At 35.5% G+C, this 20,522-nt stretch overlaps 2 protein-coding genes across 2 annotated transcripts in view; one reads left to right on the top strand and one right to left on the bottom strand.

Annotated features, from left to right (window-relative positions):
* LOC137408362 (uncharacterized) overlaps positions 1-9,206 on the bottom strand; it is a 34,106-nt gene extending 24,900 nt beyond the window's left edge. Inside the window, exons 1-6 of the mRNA XM_068094861.1 lie at positions 9,177-9,206; positions 4,321-4,449; positions 3,844-4,002; positions 2,852-3,057; positions 776-914; positions 57-156 (exon numbers count right to left, since the gene is read on the bottom strand). Of these exons, the coding sequence (XP_067950962.1) occupies positions 57-156; positions 776-914; positions 2,852-3,057; positions 3,844-3,979 (581 nt within the window). The 5' untranslated portion in view covers positions 3,980-4,002; positions 4,321-4,449; positions 9,177-9,206. The remainder of the gene's footprint in view (positions 1-56; positions 157-775; positions 915-2,851; positions 3,058-3,843; positions 4,003-4,320; positions 4,450-9,176) is intronic.
* Positions 9,207-11,705: 2,499 nt separating this feature from the next.
* The window catches only part of LOC137408431 (uncharacterized), a 42,284-nt gene continuing 33,467 nt past the window's right edge, over positions 11,706-20,522 (top strand). Inside the window, exon 1 of the mRNA XM_068094959.1 lies at positions 11,706-11,809. The gene's annotated coding sequence lies outside the window, so the exon portion shown is untranslated. The remainder of the gene's footprint in view (positions 11,810-20,522) is intronic.

The raw sequence follows: 20,522 nt of genomic DNA, 5'->3' as shown, positions 1-20,522 counted from the left end.
GCCTACCCGCTTCCAGTTGAGACTAAAGCCAAGAATTAATGAATAAAACGATCTACCTAGCATCAACGTAAAAGGTGTTTGTATTCAGAAGTCTGTTCCTCAGGTGTTTAACCAGGAAGCTCTTCCCTATTCCAGGCATTCCACAGATATTGATGACTACAACAACCAGTCACACAACGTATTATCAATATATAAAAGGTATGTTTGATTACAGAGAATCATGCGTACGATCTTTGCTACCTCGCGAAAAGATGACAAAATCATACCATATAAACTTCCTCTCCTGACTACCAAGGCATGAATAATCACATCCCTCCTGTATAGTCGATATATCGAAAGTATGTTCGACCCCAAAGGACAAAAACTACTGATACAAGGAAAGCGAAAAGACAGTAATGACTTTTTCATTAACTCCAACCAATGACATAAATCTCTAGCTGCTCATCGCAAACTCAGTGGTCAAACATAAGTTCTAACTCTAGCTTTATGGAATGCAAGTGTTGACAGATAACAATTCATGTTGTTAGCTGTTAACAATCTCTAATTTGAAATATCAATTGGCCAAAGTGAAAGTGATAAAATCGATCAAAGTGAAAGCGATCAAAGTGAAAGTGATCAAAGTGAAACTTACTTTTGTTAGACTTTACACATAGATGCCAACAAGTGTAAAACTGAAGGTGACTAAATTCTGTACAAACAATTTTATGGCGTACTAATAACAGCTTTTACATGCTCCAACTATAGCAATACTTCATTAGGTTAATAGCAGAATTACGTTTTGTAGAGTCGTCCTCCCGAAATTCAAGAAGAGATATGAGCCTGCCTATCGTGTCCTCTCTGCCATAGATGTTCTCTAGGACTTGCATATTCTCTCGCAAAGCTTCTTCACTCAGCCAATGAAGTTTATCTCGTACCTGCAAAACTAATTATAGTTAATTTGCAAGATTCGTCAGTAGTATAAAATATGTGAGAAGACAAATGCAGTTAAAGATGAGAGAGAAGACAACTGTAGTTTAAGGTTGACTTGCAACAAAATTCACATTACAGCTATTTGGTATCAAAAGATTCACCATGTCTTACTCTATTGTGTTGTAGGTGCAAAATATGTGGAAATCTAATCACAAGCTCTTGAAAGCTGAAAAAACGAAAAACCGCTGCAGATTGGAATCTGTTTATTTCTCTGACGTGGTCATTACATTTGGTTAGTGTTTTGTCACGTGATGTTCTCAAGTGAATTGAAAGGCCAATAAAAGGCTCAATATAAAACTTATCGTAGCACTAGTTCATGGTAAACACTTCGGGTTTTACCGAAGATCCTTTACCAAATATAGACGCTCACTACTTTACAGCTTTGTTTCGGCTTGATCTAATCATCTAGTTGTAAACTGATCATGTGACCAATACTCCGCGAACAATTTGTGCAGCATTTTTCGACTATCAAAAGTGACCAACAGGCTCATCATGATTATCAGAGGATGATATGCAATCGTTCAAGCTAAGATTAACAAATTAAACAGATTTTTATGGTAGGTTTTGAGATATCAGTGCTCAAAGTGACAGCATTACAATGACGATGAAATAGACGCGCAAGAACAATAGACATGGTTTTATTGAATGCGTGAAATATATCCGTGAAAATATTTCGACGAATGAGGTTGTTTGAAAGCATACACAGAAGCCATCTCGTACAACTACGTCCCATTTGAGCTGTTTTGGAAAGAAAATCCAAACTACGGCGGTCTCATGTGGTTGCGATTAACTGTTCATTTTTAGCTTTTAAGAGCTTGTAATCACATTTCCACATATTTTGCACCTAAAACACAACAGAGTAAGACATGGTGAATCTTTTGATACCAAATAACTGTAATGGGAATTTTGTTGCAAGTCAACCTTTAAAGATGAGAGAGAAGACAACGGTAGTTACAAATGAGTAACAACGGGAGTTAAGCATTACAGAAAAATTGACAGCACTCAAGGACGAAAAAAAGACAACTGTCACTGAGATGAATGAGAAGACAATTGCAAGTGAATGTTAGCGTGAGGACAACTGTAGTTGAGATGCAAGAAAAGACAATTGTAGTTAATATGAAAAAGGAAGGAATGATAGTTAAAGGTGACAGAGAAGGCAACTGCAGTTAAAGATGAGAGAGAAGGCAACTGCAGTTAAAAATGAGAGAGAGAAGACACCTGTAGTTACAGATGAGAGAGAAGACAACTGTAGTTGAAAATGAGAGAGAAGACAACTAACTGTAGATAAAGATGAGAGAGGAGGCCATGGGTGTTAAAGATAACTAAGAAAAAACTTGAGGGAAAAACATTACTTAAAGTTAAAAATGGAGATGATAGTCTTAGAAAGGTAAACATTATTCACATATATTTTCGCAAAAAGAGCAACGCAAAATGTACAAAACCAACTTTGCGTTGAAATTCTGAAAATGAAGGCCTCAAGGCAGAAACACAGATGGTAACGGTTAGCTTATTTTATACTAGTAAGTACAGTATTGCCAGAGATAACAGGCTTTGCTATGTAAGAGCCGAATTCATCTGTCACCGCACTAGGAGCATTACATAAACAAACTGCCTACCACTGGATTTGAACTCATCTATCGAGGATTTGAAATCAAGCACTACACCAATTACACCACCAGACCAACTTGCAGTTTGAAGGATATATAGCTGTGCACATGATTCCACATGATGACAATCTCTCCGACACACAGGACTACCTGGGTAATTTTATGGGTGATGCAGCAGTATTATTAGTGTCATTGTTTTAGTAGTAATTCTATAATAAATATTACACCAGATAAACCATGAGAACGATAGTAACGTGTCTCCTCCCTCAACTTACTTCCGACTTCATGTCACGGATGATTTTAGGAACGAAACGTTCAAGAAAGACAAACAACTGGGGTAGATTATTGCTGTTATATTCAAGGAGAATTCTCAAAAGTCCAGACAGCTTTCTTGTCTGCAGTAGACGCGAGATAGTATCCGCATCGAGGCTAAGTTCCTGACACATGATCTTGAGACTCTCAAGAGCATCCTCATCAACCTCTAAAAGGAAGCAACAACCGCTGAACTATGGTTATATTATGGCTGGCTGTGAAGCATTAGCTAAGCTTGGATAAATCTATGAGTTGTCTCCGCTCAAGTGTCTCCCACTCTAATAAAGAGATACATGGAAATGTGGGTTAACACATAGCATTAGGATTCTAGTCTTATGATGCTGCAGCACCTACATCATGTGGTTGTGAGACCAACTAGCAGAAAACTAATAGCATAAAATGATATTTCACAAGCAAGCAGAAGAAATTAGCTATCGAGTAATATAACAATAGTAATTCCAAATACGAGAGGTCACAACTAGTGTATTTCAAAGGATTCCAGCTGCATGAGTTGATAACAATCTTGACTGTCAAAGGATTCCATCACGAGATGACAACTAATCAATGTCAAAAGATTCCAGCTTAATGGAGTGACAACCCTTGTAAAGGAATTCCAACTGCATAAGATGACAACAAATGTATGTCAAAAGATTCCAGCTGCATGGAATGACAACCATTGTAAAGGAATTCCAACTGCATGAGATGACAACTAATGCATGTCATATGACCCAAGCTACTTAGAATAACAACAATCCTATGTAAAGGAATTTCAACTACGTGAGATGATAACACACATACACTACCAAAATGGATAATTAACTTGAGATTAGGCAGTAGCTACCCTCACTATATACTAACTACAATTGCTTTCTCTAGAAAATGGCTGGTCAGTAACAACAGTTTAGCATATTAAATAATAAAACATTGTAAGACAGAGAGGGAGGTAGCGACTAACCTTCATGTAACCCTCGGATGACATCAACGGCCTGCTGCATATACCTGCCTCGAATGGCTCCTCCGCCGGCAGCACCTCCACTGGCAGTCTCACTACTTTTATATTCCATTTGTTCTGCCTTTCGAACTAGCGCCATCTTACATCAAGAAATTCTATTAACTAATAAAATTAAATACAAATATATTCGGCTATCTCAATTATTTATTGATTCCAGGATGTTCTGTATAATAAATATCAAACTAACTTGTCAAGACGGCAGCCATTCGAGATATCAAACAAACAGGACACTTATAAAACATATGTTGAGTTCAATTGATAAATGTCATAAATGTCATTATCATAAATTGATAATGTCATAATGTCATAAATGTTCTCCAACTGAAGCTGTGAATTAAGTAAGCCTTATAGCTGATAACAAAGGTCCACCATTCTAAACTAGTAAATAAAGTTATGGGTAAAATATTTTTATCAACTCACCAGTCTAGAACATTCGACATCGATTGATATGCATCGCATAGAGTAATCTCTTCACAGAAAATATGTGAGTGTAGCTATAGAACATAGTTTGGTGGGTGACTTGACACATCAGGACCTGGCTGTGACACTCTGTGGCAAAAGTTGAAACATTACTAACAGCATTTGCAAACATATGATACCCATATTTTAAACGGCCAATGGATAAGTCAGGACACAATTAATCTATGTTATGCAAATTGTAAAAGCGAATAGATTTGAGAGAGATTCAAACGACTCGAAATACTGAAAAAGTGAAACGACTTGTGATACTCTATAGCTTGTTTGATGACCTGCTAAAATTGGCTTGCTCATATTTTTTAATGAGTCGAATACCCGGCATTGCACGGGTATTGAAAAAACAGCTTATAAACAGTGGCGGGTGGAGTAGTTGCCTGCCATTTGCCATTAGCCTGGCACATTGCCAAATGCTAAATTGAGTAAGCTAGTACATGTATCACTAAACTTGCCAAAAAGACCCATGAGAGCAACCTTTAGTGACAATGCATAACGCAGAGCGTTGTGCTATTTTAACTGACATAACGACTCATATCGCCTAATGAATTCATTGCATCTTACCAATTAAGCTATGCACTTAATTGGTAAGATTATTGCCTGGTGAACAGAAGGTTCCGAGATCAAATCCAGCAAACACAGGATATTTCATTCCTAAAATTCAATAGCTAAAGCTGGACACACCGAACAATGAACTTTGAGATTTATATATAGATGCACAAGCACTTTTACTTGAGCAATATGTTTCAACAGAAAGTTTACAATCAGGTATGAACACGTACAGTTTACATTTGAGCTGTTGACAACGGAGAATATTAATACATCCAGTAGGCCTATTGAGTGCAGATCTGTCTCTCGGAATAAAAGGGCTCATTTGGAGCTCTGCTTTATACAAGTAAAGTCCACGAGCATATCTGAGATTTGTCGTGAACAGTTACACAAACAATAATTTTTGTGTGCTTGTTACAATTCTTATAACTTGAATATTCTCATGACACGCATCATTTCATAATCTTGTACATGTGCTTGGATATACAAGTCTTTGATATACCTACAATAGACTGCTAAAAGGATATAATTAAACATGGTTAAAGGAGTTGTTGAGTCACCGTGAGAACCAATCTACCAACACCATGTTGTGAAGAGAGTCTCTTACATCTATTCATTAAATTTCAAAGTATTTGAAAAATTAGTTTTTTGTAACTTCAGCTTAAAAACATCTAAAGTCTCGGCTAGTCATTCAATAATGTATGAGTATGTTTACAGTGGCTGACCTATGAATTGGCAATGTGCCAACTCTTTATACACAGAAGAAACTGCTTAGCTGATAGCTGTGTCTTTTAAATATGCCATTGAATAAGGCTAAATAATTCAAGGGAAGGATATAAACCGTCCAACTTTTGTCTTCTTTGATAATTTCAAATCAGATCATTCCTTCAGCTACATCAAAACTAGTATATGCTAGTGATGTATAAGACATCATCATTTCACCAAATCATTCTGAAATATGATTATTATTACTAATTTATTATCGCTTCGTTGGTAGAAACAATAACTACAGTCAAATCTTGGCTCTTAAACCCTGCTGATCTCAATCAAATCGGACTTCAGCGTAAAAATTCAAAATCTTCACACCTCCGACTTCACCCAAAATGTTCGCCTTTCAATCAAAGCAAATGAAGAATATTCTTTTCCTGCTGAGATTGGTAAAAATATAGGACAAGAAATGTTTCTGCGATGCTTTTTTGTTTTACAATCTTTACTAGGATAGGTTACTGCACTCTCACATAAGATATTTTGTTAGATTGTAACTTTATTGTAAGCTAGGGAAATCTTTGCTTTTGTCACGATCTTAGATAGCGCATGTTATATTAAAATAAAACACACAGCCAATTTCTGAACTTATCTATTTATCATGTACAGTAAACAAGACTGAGTAAATAAAGCTGGGAAACAAGTTGCTACAGACACATCAGTATAGGACATTTCTCAACCTAGTCTATTACTAGATTTGTTATGAGAAAATCATGGAGCGTTACTCGCTCTATTTGTGCAGGTGTAAACAGTTTAGATGTAAAATAGCAACAACATACTTCAAAAAATTGTTTTCTAGACTTGTTTTTACTTACCTACATTAAATATAACTTGTGATTAATTTTGTCTATACATTATTCTCAAGACAACAAAACTTGCTCATGGTAACCATTTCAATATATCTTAATAGTTTACCTATTCTTGAAGGTGTAAACGATATTCACTGTTGATCCATTTAAAAACATGTATGGCAAAGGGCCTGTGAAATGACACCGCTGTATAAATTCTAGGAGTTTGAGAGAACCAATTATGCAAAACATCACCTAAAAGATCAGATATGCCTGACAGATTTTTAAAAAGATATATCGTTAGGCAATCACAACTCGAGGTAATTTGTGTATTTCGGTAAGCAAAACTACACACAATGTTAATGTTACCCTGACAAAATTGCAGCACCTTAGAAGAGAAATAATACTATTTTTGCAATCAAAAGCCTGAGGGTATTGACATAAACTGGGTAATTTGATTTATATATGACATGAGGCATCCGTTAAGACTTTACAACAAAATTTTAAAAATTGACAGTACTCGATCTGAAAAGACATGATTTCGGCTGTGATAAGATTATAAACTTATCCTATGCTGTTATTAGATGAAGTGCTGACACATTACTCCCACCATAGAGCGGTGGAGGTTTAAAGGTTTACGCGTGCACCAAGCTACTTGATAAACTGTGCACCTTGAGAAGTGTCAACTATCTAGAAGGAATTGTACTATCGTTTTGGAGCCATGATCAAGAGAAGGCAGTGCATACCACATGCAGTAAGCTAACTTAAACCATTGTGACGTTATGTATGATTTGCCTTACAGGGATAGTTTCTAATAATTAAATACCCACACATTTGGTGCAATTGCACTCCATTTACACAAGATGAATAAAAAATAATTCAAAATATTAATATTAAACAAAGCTAACATACGTAGGTTGTTTACTGTTTTAAAATTATACTATCACCAGCGAGAAAGTAAAACAATGAGTTTGGCAAAAAGTTTCATTATTCTGTCGCAAAATATGACTACATGACTAGCCTATAGCATCGGTTTTGTGATCAAAATCACCAAAACTGGGTCTACCACAATGTCTAAGGCCATAGCAGCAATAGGGAGTGAATTTAATTAGCCAAGTGTGGATTGAACGTCTTCCAGATATGATAACGAAATTCGCTTTGATCAGCTAACTATTCAGCGATATCCTGGAAATTACGAGAAAGGAGTTACTAATGGGTTGGGAAGGCGAACAGAGGTTCTCTTGGGTTTTTCCAACTGTACAACTAAACAAGTCGATAACATAAGATAGCATTATAACGTATCGACATGCACTGGCCGATTCGTGTAACAGACTAAAAAATGACTGACAAGTAAAGTTCAGCCCAGAAAACTAAAATTTATTTTGTTGTTCTTTTTTGTACACTGCTTTTTAGTTATCTTACTTGCTGTAACACCTTGTAGAAAACATATCGTAAAATATGACTATTGATTACCACAATAAAGATTGCTCATATATAACCCGCGTGATAGCGTCAACACATTTTTACATTGCATGTCTGCACTTTTCGGAATGACAGATAGTGTTACAAGTGTTGTAGACATTTACAAAGATAGCAAAACTAGAGTGTACTTTGAACATAAAATTTTATCAAAACATTGGATAAAATCAGAACACATGCTGAAGAATGTGTGTATAAATGAAAACCGCGCCAAGTTGGTACGAATATCTAAGATTTACGCAGCGGTAACAAATGTATTTTACAGCTCGAACGTTTGGACGAACAAGAAAAGCTTTAAAAACACAGCCTAAATCCGTTCTTGTTAGAAAATAATCTTCAAGACGTTTCGCCAAGATTACTTTCGCAAATAAAAGTTTCGAAATTTTTACCACGAACGCTGTTTAGACACTGTTTGGCGAATGTTTACGTGTACGTACCAGCCTGATATTATCCGAAATATCTTAGACGATTACACGTACACATATTTCAAAAAGAAGTAAACCTTTTTTGCTTTAGATCTGTTCAAATTTCTGCCAACATAATGCACGAAAAAATTTAGGTTATTACGTAATTACACTTGTTTATCAAATCATTTGCTAAAATTACTTTATTTTGCTCTAATCAGATCACTGTGGCAATCATTCAAATACGTGTATATTATATATAGTATATGTACGTAAAGTACAGTGTGCTTTCGTAAGGACGAAAGCACACTGCAAAAAATTTTAAGCCAAGACCTAATGGTCGATTTTAATAGATTTGTAATTAAGAACTCATCCTATTTTACTCGAGGCTCCAATATCAGACACACAATCAATACAAGTGCAATGAAACACTCTTTTTTTAACCGTGCGATGAAATTTTAACATCTGATTCTCTTATACTAGACCAAGCGATCTTATACTTTTATTCTTCAGACTTAGATAAATAAGTCTATGCTTATTTGTGATCTTATTTTCATGCCTAATGCACCATTTTATTTCTACAGGCCTAGCGGCCACTTGAGATATTTTACAGAGATAGATAGATAGATGTATAAAAATGGTTCGAAACACACAAAATATTTGTTTCAAAAATGCAGTGTACTGAATTTGATTACTAATTCAAATTGCTATCAATTTTAAAACAGTTTTTTGTAAATAGTTTAAAATTGATTAAACAACAGTTTTTTTTAATTTTAATTGCTTAAATTGCAAAAATCAACTAAATATACATAATACATACATGCAAACCACGGAATCACAAGCGTTTCCGAAAACGAGCTTCGATCAGTCTGTATCTGCGAATTATGGACGGTTGGGCGACAGTCAATAGGGCGACAGACACTTAGGCGACACTTTCGGTTCGAAAGGCGACAACTTCAGACGGAAGGGCGACACAGCGGACAAACAGGCGACAATTCTGGACATTGAGGCGACAATTCTGAGGGCAGGATTAATTCAAAACGTTAAGTCCTGTTATGGCCTGTTATGTTGTTGTGAATTAGTAGTGAACACTAACAGGACGCCAACTTTATTGATGCCCAGATCGGAAATCTTGCATTAGTATATTTTTCACACATTGCTCCACCTTATTTTCTTGGCATCTATTACCTGCTTATATCCTCATTAATCTGATTACATTATTCTTTTACACACAGTAGAATTTCATATTGTATTAATGAATGTACCCAATATTTATTTAATTGAGATGGTTATTATTAAAAAAACTATTGAGATTAATCTGTTTTTAATCGCCCAACTATTCTTCTGTTCATCCTTTTCCACAAATTTAAGTCTAGAGTCTGTCAACTCTACACACTCAGAAGTCATTTAGCCAGTCACTATTTTCTTTTTCACTTTCTTCCTTGAATGCTTGGAAAAACTGGCTAGTTGCTTATCAGTGTGGCAAGAGTCTGAGATTCCTTACCGCCTAATTTATGACATCATAGAGGTACCAACTTTTTTAACTCCTTTGAAGCGATGCATTCTTGAGTCACTAGCATACCGCTGTTTATGAGTCATTATACTATCTTTGGCTCATGTATCATGTATTAGGACCCTCAGTAGTAGCTCTCAAATTAATGTATATTCTTATTTTGATTGCAGTATAAAAATAAATATATACATATGAGTTTAGCTTGATACATTTTAATAAATTTGCTTTTTGGTATATTTATACAAATAGTAAAGCAGATTTTTATCATATATAACTTTCAAAAATACGTATATCAATAATTTGCAGCATTAATTTTTTTACAACGACTTTATTCTGATTGATCCTATGTAGATAAACCCATCTAGCAATAGAACTTCTCTTTCCTATCTAGAATAACGGAGATCAGGTTCACGGTTATAAATTGGCAACTGAATATTACTTTCTGCTAATTCTAAAACTTAAATGAAAAGATAATTTGAATTACAGGAGTATAATTATACACAGTGACTTGCAGGTACTCAAATGCACTGGCACTTCCAATCATACACAAAAATAATTGCAGGAAATTCGCTACACCATTATTTAATAAAGTTGTCATTAAAGTTCAAGCCGATGGCTGTCTATGTAATATCTTCCCATCTTTTCTGAAGTCTGTCCTTTGTTAAAATAGTTGTGTATAAAAAAGATTCGCAGTGCGTGTTAAAATGCAAAATATAGTATATGATGTGGCACGTGGCAGCATTAACCTGCAACTGAGTATATATCACAAAGGTCTTTGAGGTGTTGATCACTCCTCATTGTCTCAAACTACAGGTTATGTGTGCCATCGGGATCTGTGACAAGGGTAATTTGGTCAAATATCTCAAGTGACTCTAAAGGTAACATGGCATCAGGACCGGTTGATTTCTATGCTTTGGAATGGATCATTTCTCCATAAGCTTTCTGTGATGCTGTTTAGTCTTCTTGCAACAAGCTGCAGAAGTTGGTAAAATATGGATATATCTTAGACACCTATGTCAGAAAAAGCCTTCATTCTTCATACTCAAATAAAATCTCGACAAACATAGATCAGTGTGAACCGCCTATTGAGTCTGTATTATAATGACATTGAATTATTATCATAATTGTAAAGAAACAAGGAGAAGGAAATCCTTATTTCCACAAGTAAATGAGAAATCACAATAATAGGGAATTGTCTTTTCATCTCACACAAAGAGCAAACTTTTCTCCCAGCTACTGTGAATTTCGACGATCGAAACCATAAATTATTTCTTCTCGAGGTAAGATAACTCTAAAGTTTCAACAATCAGCGACAAGATTGTCGACATTTCAGCCGAGAACGTGACTTTTCGAACTGTTTTGAACAAACATGCTGATACAAAAACAAGTTTTGGTGTTTTAATTAAATAAACTAGATGTCATTTTAGAAAAACTTTAATATTTTGTTAATTGTCTGGGCTAGCATAATCAGAGAAATCCCACCAATGGCGTTTACAAATACATTTACAGTTGCTATTTCGATTTATAAAAACGTTTGTAAAAAAACAATAACACTGTCAAGGTTACATTTCAAAAATATACGTAGGCATTACACACGACGACAGCTTCTCCTAGTTTGTCAGTACATTACCTTGCCTTCAACCAAACAACAAACCAATTTGTCGCCTTTCAGTCTGGAATTGTCGCCGGTTTGTCTGCCGTGTCGCCTTTCCGTCTTAAGTTGTCGCCTTTCGAAACAAAAGTGTCGCCTAAGTGTCTGTCGCCCTAATGACTGTCGCCCAAAAGTCCAGTTACCGTATCTGCACATGCCCAAAACTTCTTTAGTAATTCGTCAAGTTGGTCGGCACCGAAACGTCCCGAGTTCCTATAACATGTACGTCCAGGTGCTTATTTGTTTACATATTTTGGAATAAATGTGACGTTAAGGATTGGCATTAGGTGTAAGTTGTTGTATGTATGCATATGTTTTGTACGTGCTGCCAGTAAAAATAATATACATATCACTACATCACCTTATGCTTTTTCGGAGGTGTATAGGGGAAATAATAGGTAGCAAAAACTGCAAGTTTTGAAGACAAGCTTTCTTGGAAGGGGCTCAATTTTACCCTTTTTTAGGATTTACTAATAAATACTTTGCATACGGCTTCTATGAATAAAGCTGGTGGAATATCGCTGAGAAGATCGATTAAAGTCTTGAAGTGAGCCAATTGCATGGTGATTTACTAGGCCTACCTGCGACCTCGTTGATGAAAGTACTCAAGCTTGAAGCTTAATCACCTAGGCTGTAATCATTGAACAAAACTATCTTGCACATGACATGGCTGCCGTTTGATATTCAATGTGACATATCTATAAAAGGCCTAATTTTTCTAAGTGAATAAGAAATATCCAAGTCTCAGCTTACAATCAACATGAGTTTCTCACAAAGTTCAAAAAATAACAAAGGACCTTGGAGGCTTCTTCGTCCAAACTATAATGGTTGATCAAGTCATTTTGTCATGGAAATGCAGTTTTAACTTGTTAAGCTTTTACTAAAGCATATTTCCCTAGATTGAACATGCTACAGAGAAGGTTGTGGGTTGTCAGGGTTGTGACCATTACAAAAAATCATGAGATGGATAACTAATCAATAATGCCAAGATGTAACATGCATTGCAGTTGCAGTAAATTTTTGCTTGGATGTTTATGTGTATGTAGGTGCACTAGCAGTGCCCTAACAGTAGTAAGCATGCCACAGTCATGCAGTGTGCAGTATAGTAGCGTTTGGTGTACTTTCACTACTGCACAGTATACATGCAGTATAACTATTTCTGAATGGACAGTAAGCGGTATTGGTGCAACGACAGTGTTAGCTACTGCAGTGTGCAGTGCTGGATGCAGTGGAAGTGTTGGTAGTATACATTTTGGGGTGCTATGCCTATATGCAGTTCTAACTTTCACGTTACACTTTACATACACAGCGCGTATTTGTGAAAACTCATCACAGAATCAAGTACTGAGTTAACTTTGCTGCATCATCACAGATGTCAGATGAGAGTGCTCCTCAAACCTAAGTATGACTGGACAAGCGAATTGATCGCATTGAGTGTGTTGTATATATGGTCAAAATATAAATCTATTATGATTTTGATACATAATGTTAATATGAATACAATGTAACTACTACAATTTTATTGGAATGCGAGGTCTTACTTCCTATTCCGAAATGATATGAGAGTTAGGTCACAAGCTGAATTAGTCAATTTTAATTAGAGGAGACAACCAAAGTCGAAGTTGTGTAGTAGACCAGTTCAGTTTTCAACTCTCTAACACTATCAATTGTGTGAGAACTTCAGGCGATGCCTGATAACAGTGAAGTTACAGTACAGACGCTTGAAAAGCCTGTATTGTCAGTTGATCCATAGTATCAACTTCATACTTGTATGCGGTTGCATTAAATATGCAGATCCAAGTTTTGATGGATATGCATTCACAGTATGCTTGAATTGCTGGGTTTCAAGTAATTGCGTTATGGAAGTAAATTCGCAGTAAATTGCAGTGAGCATATTGCAGTAAGATCTATTGCAGTAGCAGGAAACTTTTACTGTGCATTCGAAGTTACAATGCATTGCGAGATTACTGTGTATTGTGCTGCGACGACCCAGTGCAGTTTTAATGTGACACAACCCTGTTAGGTGCCCTACGTGATTGCATGAATTTGCCTTACCACGATGAGAACTTAGAAAAATGAATGAGTGAACAAAACAAACCATAACACCTATTATTTCTTTCTAACTTGTGAAGAACCTGAGTTGCCTTTTTACATGTTGTTAGGACAGTTATATAATGATTTACCTATTAAAGGAAAGTAGTATGCATTGAACTATCGAAGACTGAGCTTTAATGGTACTTGCTTATTTCAGATGAAACCTTTCATCTTAATTTGTGGGGTGCTTGTTTAATGATTAGTGCCAAATAAGATTGATAGCAGTAGACGATGATTATGAAAATGCTATATAGTAGGTTATAGTAGATGAATATAGTTATAGTAGGTTATAGTAGATAAATATAGTTATAGTAGGTTATAGTACATAATTATAGTTATAGTAGATATATATAGTTATAGTAGTTAAATATAGTTATAGTAGGTAAATATAGTTATAGTAGATAAATATAGTTTTAGTAGATAAATATAGTTAAAGTAGATTATAGTAGATAAATATAGTTAAAGTAGGTTATAGTAGATAAATATAGTTAAAGTAGGTTATAGTAGATAAATATAGTTAAAGTAGGTTATAGTAGATAAATATAGTTAAAGTAGGTTATAGTAGATAAATATAGTTATAGTAGGTTATAGTGGATAAATATAGTTATAGTAGGTTATAGTAGGTAAATATAGCTATAGTAGGTTATAGTAGATAAATATAGTTATAGTAGGTTATAGTGGATAAATATAGTTATAGTAGGTTATAGTAGGTAAATATAGCTATAGTAGGTTATAGTAGATAAATATAGTTATAGTAGATAAATATAGTTATAGTAGGTTATAGTAGATAAATATAGTTATAGTAGGTTATAATAGATAATTATAGTTATAGTAGGTTATAGTAGATAAATATAGTTATAGTAGGTTCGTTATAGATCAGTCATAGTAGGTTGTGATTAGGAGCATAGGAGCTCAACGTGATGGGGTTTTATCTAAAATAGCTCAAAATCCTTTCAGTGCAAAATTAACCTGCAGGTCTGACGGCACATACTATCATAGCCGTGATTCACATGCTATTCAAGCAAACAGTTGCTTTGATAGATCTAAATGGAAAAAGAGGCAATCGGTGATCCTAGCATCGGCTCTTAATTGCTATGCAAAATATATTTCTATTGATTAAGTAATCAGTCCTGGCTCCTCAATTGTTTGCTGATTGCAACAGAATCATGCTTTGTACAACAAACCATTCTCATCTATTGTTACTACATACACAATGGTGCGCTTGTTTTACTTAGTGAATTGCCATAGTATAATTCTAGCTTACGGTTGAAACTGCATACACAAAAACGGCACATTCATGAATGTATACAGTGTATACTGTTAGCATCGATAAGAGCATTGTTACTAAATACAAGAAGATTTTACTTGGCTTCATTTTTCTCCATACCCTCCCCTTTTCTCAAAAGTCTCTTTAGCTATTGGGTAATACATTTCAGCAGCTTTGAATAGCTGCCGAAATGGCTAGCAATCAATGACGTTTAAGATTGAGACTATAAGGCAACATTAAAAACTGCTACAAATTCTCTGCTTATTCAAAGATGAACTTTCACTAAGTTTTAGTTGATTTCATCGGAAAGTATCGGTGTTTTGAGATGATCTGATGGCAAGATGTTTCAAGATTAAATATGACAAAACTTCATCACGGTTAAAACGCTCAGAAGGAGAATACTTGTGAAATGTTGTCACTAGTTGCTATCGTTTCTATAGTTGATATTAGTTATTGCTTTCAAGTTGCAACACTACGCGTCTCTATTCTGGCGGTCTTCTCACAATTATAGATGTCATAAGCGGACTTTCATTTGATCTGAACATTTTTATCGCGATCAAGTTTTGTCGATTTTTATCTTGAAACATCTTGGCAGTCAGATCATTTCAAATATCTAAAACAATCACAAATGATGGAAAAGTATCAATACTTTCTGATCAAATAGCTACTAAAATGTTGATTTGTGGTAGATTTGATCTACTACAAATCAAAATTTGTAGTAGATCAAATACTACTAAAATACTAAAAGTTTGTTCATCTTGAGTTAAGGTTTTTATTGTGAGATAGGCCTTATACTTTGGTACAGTATTTTGTTAATCTAACATATGACTGGAAGATTTTTCCTGTCTTGAAATACCATTCCATTCTTCACAAGCTCTCCTTGTCATGGTCTAAGCTAACAGCAATGATAAAATGGTGAACATAAACTGAATAATTTGCACATCAGCTTGTATGACCATTTTGTAAAAACTGATGGTGAACAGCTGGGGCTAACTTCCCATAAGCACTGCTAAAAATTTGGTGTCGCCCTCTGTCGATAATATTTAACAAAGGTACCCTCTTCTATTTCGGCTATCAGCTGCAACTGAGCAAACAAATAGACAATTAAAACAGATGTCTATTCCAAAGATTTCTACGCAGTGGTCTTGTTACAATTGCAATCATAACACTTATTCGACTTTTTTTTAAATCATACCTAAAATCTAGGCAAACAGTCACTTTTTGATTAATATTATCACTGCATCCATTTTTTTGCCCCGCTACTATTTTTGGCAGACGGTTCTTTGAAACACTTCAGCTTTTAAAGACCATATTTGCATTCTTAACACTCGTCAATGAAGTTAAATTAAGTCCAATATCTCTAGCGGCATATCTTCTGCAGGATACAAATATCACCAGATTAAAAAAAATTTTAATTTGTGAGCCCTTGCCAGTATGTAGTCCTTATTTTTAATTTGGTGGCAAATATTGCCGATGTATTTTATAGTACACAATTCAGCAACTTTTTATAAGGATTTCACAATTGTAAACCTACATTATGTGTTGCAGACTTTTTAAATCAATAGTTTATACGGAAGAAGAATGTCGTTGTTGAGTATCGAATAAAAAGTAAAGTAAGCATGCAACGCGATTTTGGATTAATGATTTCAACCTCTGTGATGTTTTATCAAAAGAACAGTTTTCCTGACAGTTGATTTCAACGTATTTGAATAAACCTGACCCGAGGTCATAATATCGCAAACCTATGTATTCCACTTGCAAAGGAAACCCTTATGGAGTATGGCAACACTCACAAGAAGTTAGTTACAGTGTTTCGAGCTTTTACTGTTGACAGAATCTTCTTGCTACATATGTCTACATACTATTCACATAGGTTATTAACAAAAATTTCTAAAAGAGTTTTCGAGTTGATAAAATCATTCTATATAAGATTGTTAGACTTCTCTACAGCAACAAGATCAGAAGCTAATATTAAACTATCTAATTACATAATAATATATACTATAATGATAATATATTATTATGGCTATTTGTTAGTAGCAGAATATCCTTGTTAACCTACTCTGTAGGTGTTAGTTAATCACAATAACTAGCGGTATATATACGCGAAGTAAAGTTTGACCTATTATTATAATTACAGGTCACTAGTGGTTACTAGTAACAAATCAGGAGTTACTAATAATAAACCAATAGTTACTAGTTATAATAATTATTAATATTGTAACTAGTAAATATTGGTTTATTATTAGTAACTCCTGATTTGTTACTAGTAACCACTTGTCTACTATAAGTCTACTACCAGAAATCATTGATCTTCTACACATCTATTAGACTATGGCTAATAGTAGCTACTGTGGATAACTGCTGAGGATTGCTACTAGTAACTTTTAATCAAATGCTAGACTGTTGTCTGTAATTAGTAGCTGGTAGTCTATTGCTAAAGGCTGTTAGATTTTGCTATTAACTGTTGGTCCATTTTGAATAACCACCAATCAATAATAGTAATCTTTGTCTTGGTACTAGTAATTGTCAGTCTGATTATTGCATGTTAATATACTACTAGTAGTTATTGGTTTGCTACTAGCAACTGTTGGTTAATATGTTGTTTTTATTATGTTAACTGTTTGCCTCTCCGGTATTACTAACTGCAAATCTATGAATAGTAAATGTTAGTGTATTATTAGTAATTGCTAGTACGCTGGCATTCCCACACGCCATAAGAGATGTAAAAAAGAGGTCAAGTGGTGCAGCGGTCACAGGCTTGGCTTTGAATCTGAATATGCAACTTCGATTTGGGTGTAAGGCAATCTTTTTCCTAACGCTCTTAGTGTGGCTTCGGGTCATGGTTCTTATTAGTAACTGATGTACTGTTAACGACTGTTGGTTTATTGTGAGTAACTGTTCACCAATTATAGTATATACTGGTCTACCACTAGTGGCTGTTGGTCTAACACTAGTAACTATTGGGCTGCCACTAGTGACTGTCTGCAAGCTTCAATTCATAATTCTCTGTTGTATATGTGACCTTTGTCATGCTTCAAATTCTGACTGAAACAATGAGCTATGCAGTCAAGAACTGACATCAGCCTATGTCATGTTTTTGATTATTTACGCTATTGTAAACAATCATGTGTGGTAGTACGAATAATGTTTATGGGGCAGAGTATCACTGATATTCAAATCTTGCTTTCTGTTAATATTGTTGTGTCTGATCTGGGGTCTAATAATGATCTTTACTATAATAAAAGCCATGTTCGTCAGTCTGTACAAAGGTTAGGACAAAAATGCATTGCATGGGAACTGAACTCAGAAATTTGGCTTAGAAGCCAGGCATGTTGTTATCTGCGCCTATCCACCACCTTGCTGCGTTTTGAAATAACTATACAATTAGTTATTATACATGACGATCTATAACGCCGCTACGAACTGCCAGGGTAGTAGTCCTTTATATACTTGAAGATGTAGTTGCGTCAAATTTAAGTTGATCTTAAAAGAAAGCATTTTTTTTCTCTATCGGTTGATATGTTGTTTGTTGTGTTACGCGATCGCATTGCCAAGATATTTGAAGATTAAAACCGAAAAAATCTGATCGCCGTAAAAACGCTCAGGCCACCAAAACGTGCCCAGACTTGCCCAAAATGATGTCACGCGTTTGGCAACCGGTCTCTATCTCTCGTATTCACATCGGGTATTTGCGATAAAAGTCTAGTCTTACGCGGCTCTATTGGCATATATCTTATTTCGTATTTGCTCATGTTAACTAGAATAAAATTTTGAATCCTGCTACAGATGCATTATTATGAATGTTTCAAAGGCCTCAAATAACGAAAATTGAAAATTTGTTCTACTCACTTTCTCCAAATGTTGTGTAAACATTTGGGTACCGACTACCAATTCTACCGGTCTACGGTAATTCTGTCAAGTCACTTATGTCGAACGCGGTCTTTGTATCAGCACAGTTCTGCAGCTACCCATACAAACGATATACAGCCTCCCATAAGCCCCGCCCACATTATGTCGCCTATTGCCTACGTACTAGTTTCTTACTAGTACTAGTAAAATACTGGTACATAATGTGTTGAACTGACAATCTGGCACTGTATGCTAGACATGTGATAAATAGTATATTCACTATTAATTAGGAATTATGCTCTCGGTACGGAGTAGGCAACTCCAATCTATTCATGTATTACGATTGTGTGAATCACATTTCTGTTTCTTGTTTCTGTTCGGCAATGCTTTGTACTTGTTGCTAAAAATAAATCATCAGAATTAATCTGCTTACATCGGCCTATTATGGCCACCAGCTCAACAGGTTATGGGCCCAGTGCTAGAAGCAGACTATATTTTGATGAAAATCAGCAATCATACACAATATGGGAAACGAGATTCATCAATTATCTCTACACACAGGATAGGGCAGTATACAAAGCCATATTACCTAAAGGAGACGATGATGATGATAGTGATTTTCCTACCAAGAACAGAACAGCATATGCAGAACTGGTTCAAGTTCTGGATGAGAGATCATTACAATTAATTATGAATGATGCCAAAGACAATGGCAGAGATGCTCTCAAAGTACTAAGACAACATTACGCGTCTATAGAAAAGTCGCGAGTATTAACATTATATGAAGAACTTACAACCTTACGTATGCACGATAACGAGGATATTACTGACTTTATTATCAGAGCTGAGCGTGCAGCTACAGGCTTGAGAAGTGCAAAGGAAACCATTTCCGACAATCTCATCATTGCTATGATACTAAAAGGTTTACCAGAAGCATATAAGCCATTTGTGGTCATACACACACAGCTAGACAAAGCAAAGTCTTTATCAGACTTCAAAGCTGCCGTCCACAACTATGCTAATACCGAAGCAATGCGTCTTGCATCACAAACAGCATCTGCACTAGCGACTCGATCTACAATAAGAAAACAACAACCGCGTGCTACTGCCAATGCCACTACTACACAACCAAGATGTATGGCATGTGGTAAGTCCAATCACACTTCATCTGAATGCCGTTCTAAGTCTAAACTGAAATGTACCTTCTGCCTAAGGCAGGGACATATTGAAAAGGTATGTCGTACCAAAGAACGAGCCCATAAAACAGGTTCTAACTCAACTGCAAATACTGCTACAGAATCAACCGAATTCTCATTCACCGTCAGCGCAGATGACACTGAATACGCCAACACAATATATCACGATGACAATAAACTATTAGTAGACTGTGGGGCCACATGCCACATGGTCAACAACTCCAGCCATTTTGTATCTTACGATAGAAGTTTCGACCCGAAGCGACATTTCATACAAATGGCAGATGGACACAAGACAAATGAATTGGTGACAGCCAAAGGTAAAGCTAAATTTACCATAATCGATTCTAAAGGCAGGCAACATAATGTGACACTAAATGATGCACTACTAGCCCCTGAGTTTCCAGTTAGTTTGTTCTCGGTGCAATCTGCTGTGCAAACTGGTGCGGAAATAACATTTGCGAAAGATAACACCAAACTCACAGCTAACGGTACAGATTTCGACATAGCCCAACACGGTAAACTGTACTACTTACACACTGTATCCGATACGCCATCAACTATCAACACCGCTGACGAATCAGCCAATGTTA

This window comes from Watersipora subatra, chromosome 11 (assembly GCF_963576615.1).
Source record: "Watersipora subatra chromosome 11, tzWatSuba1.1, whole genome shotgun sequence".
Classification (NCBI taxonomy): Eukaryota; Metazoa; Bryozoa; class Gymnolaemata; order Cheilostomatida; family Watersiporidae; genus Watersipora; species Watersipora subatra.
Note: the sequence above shows the minus strand (reverse complement) of the source record. Positions and strands in the feature narration are given on the sequence as shown.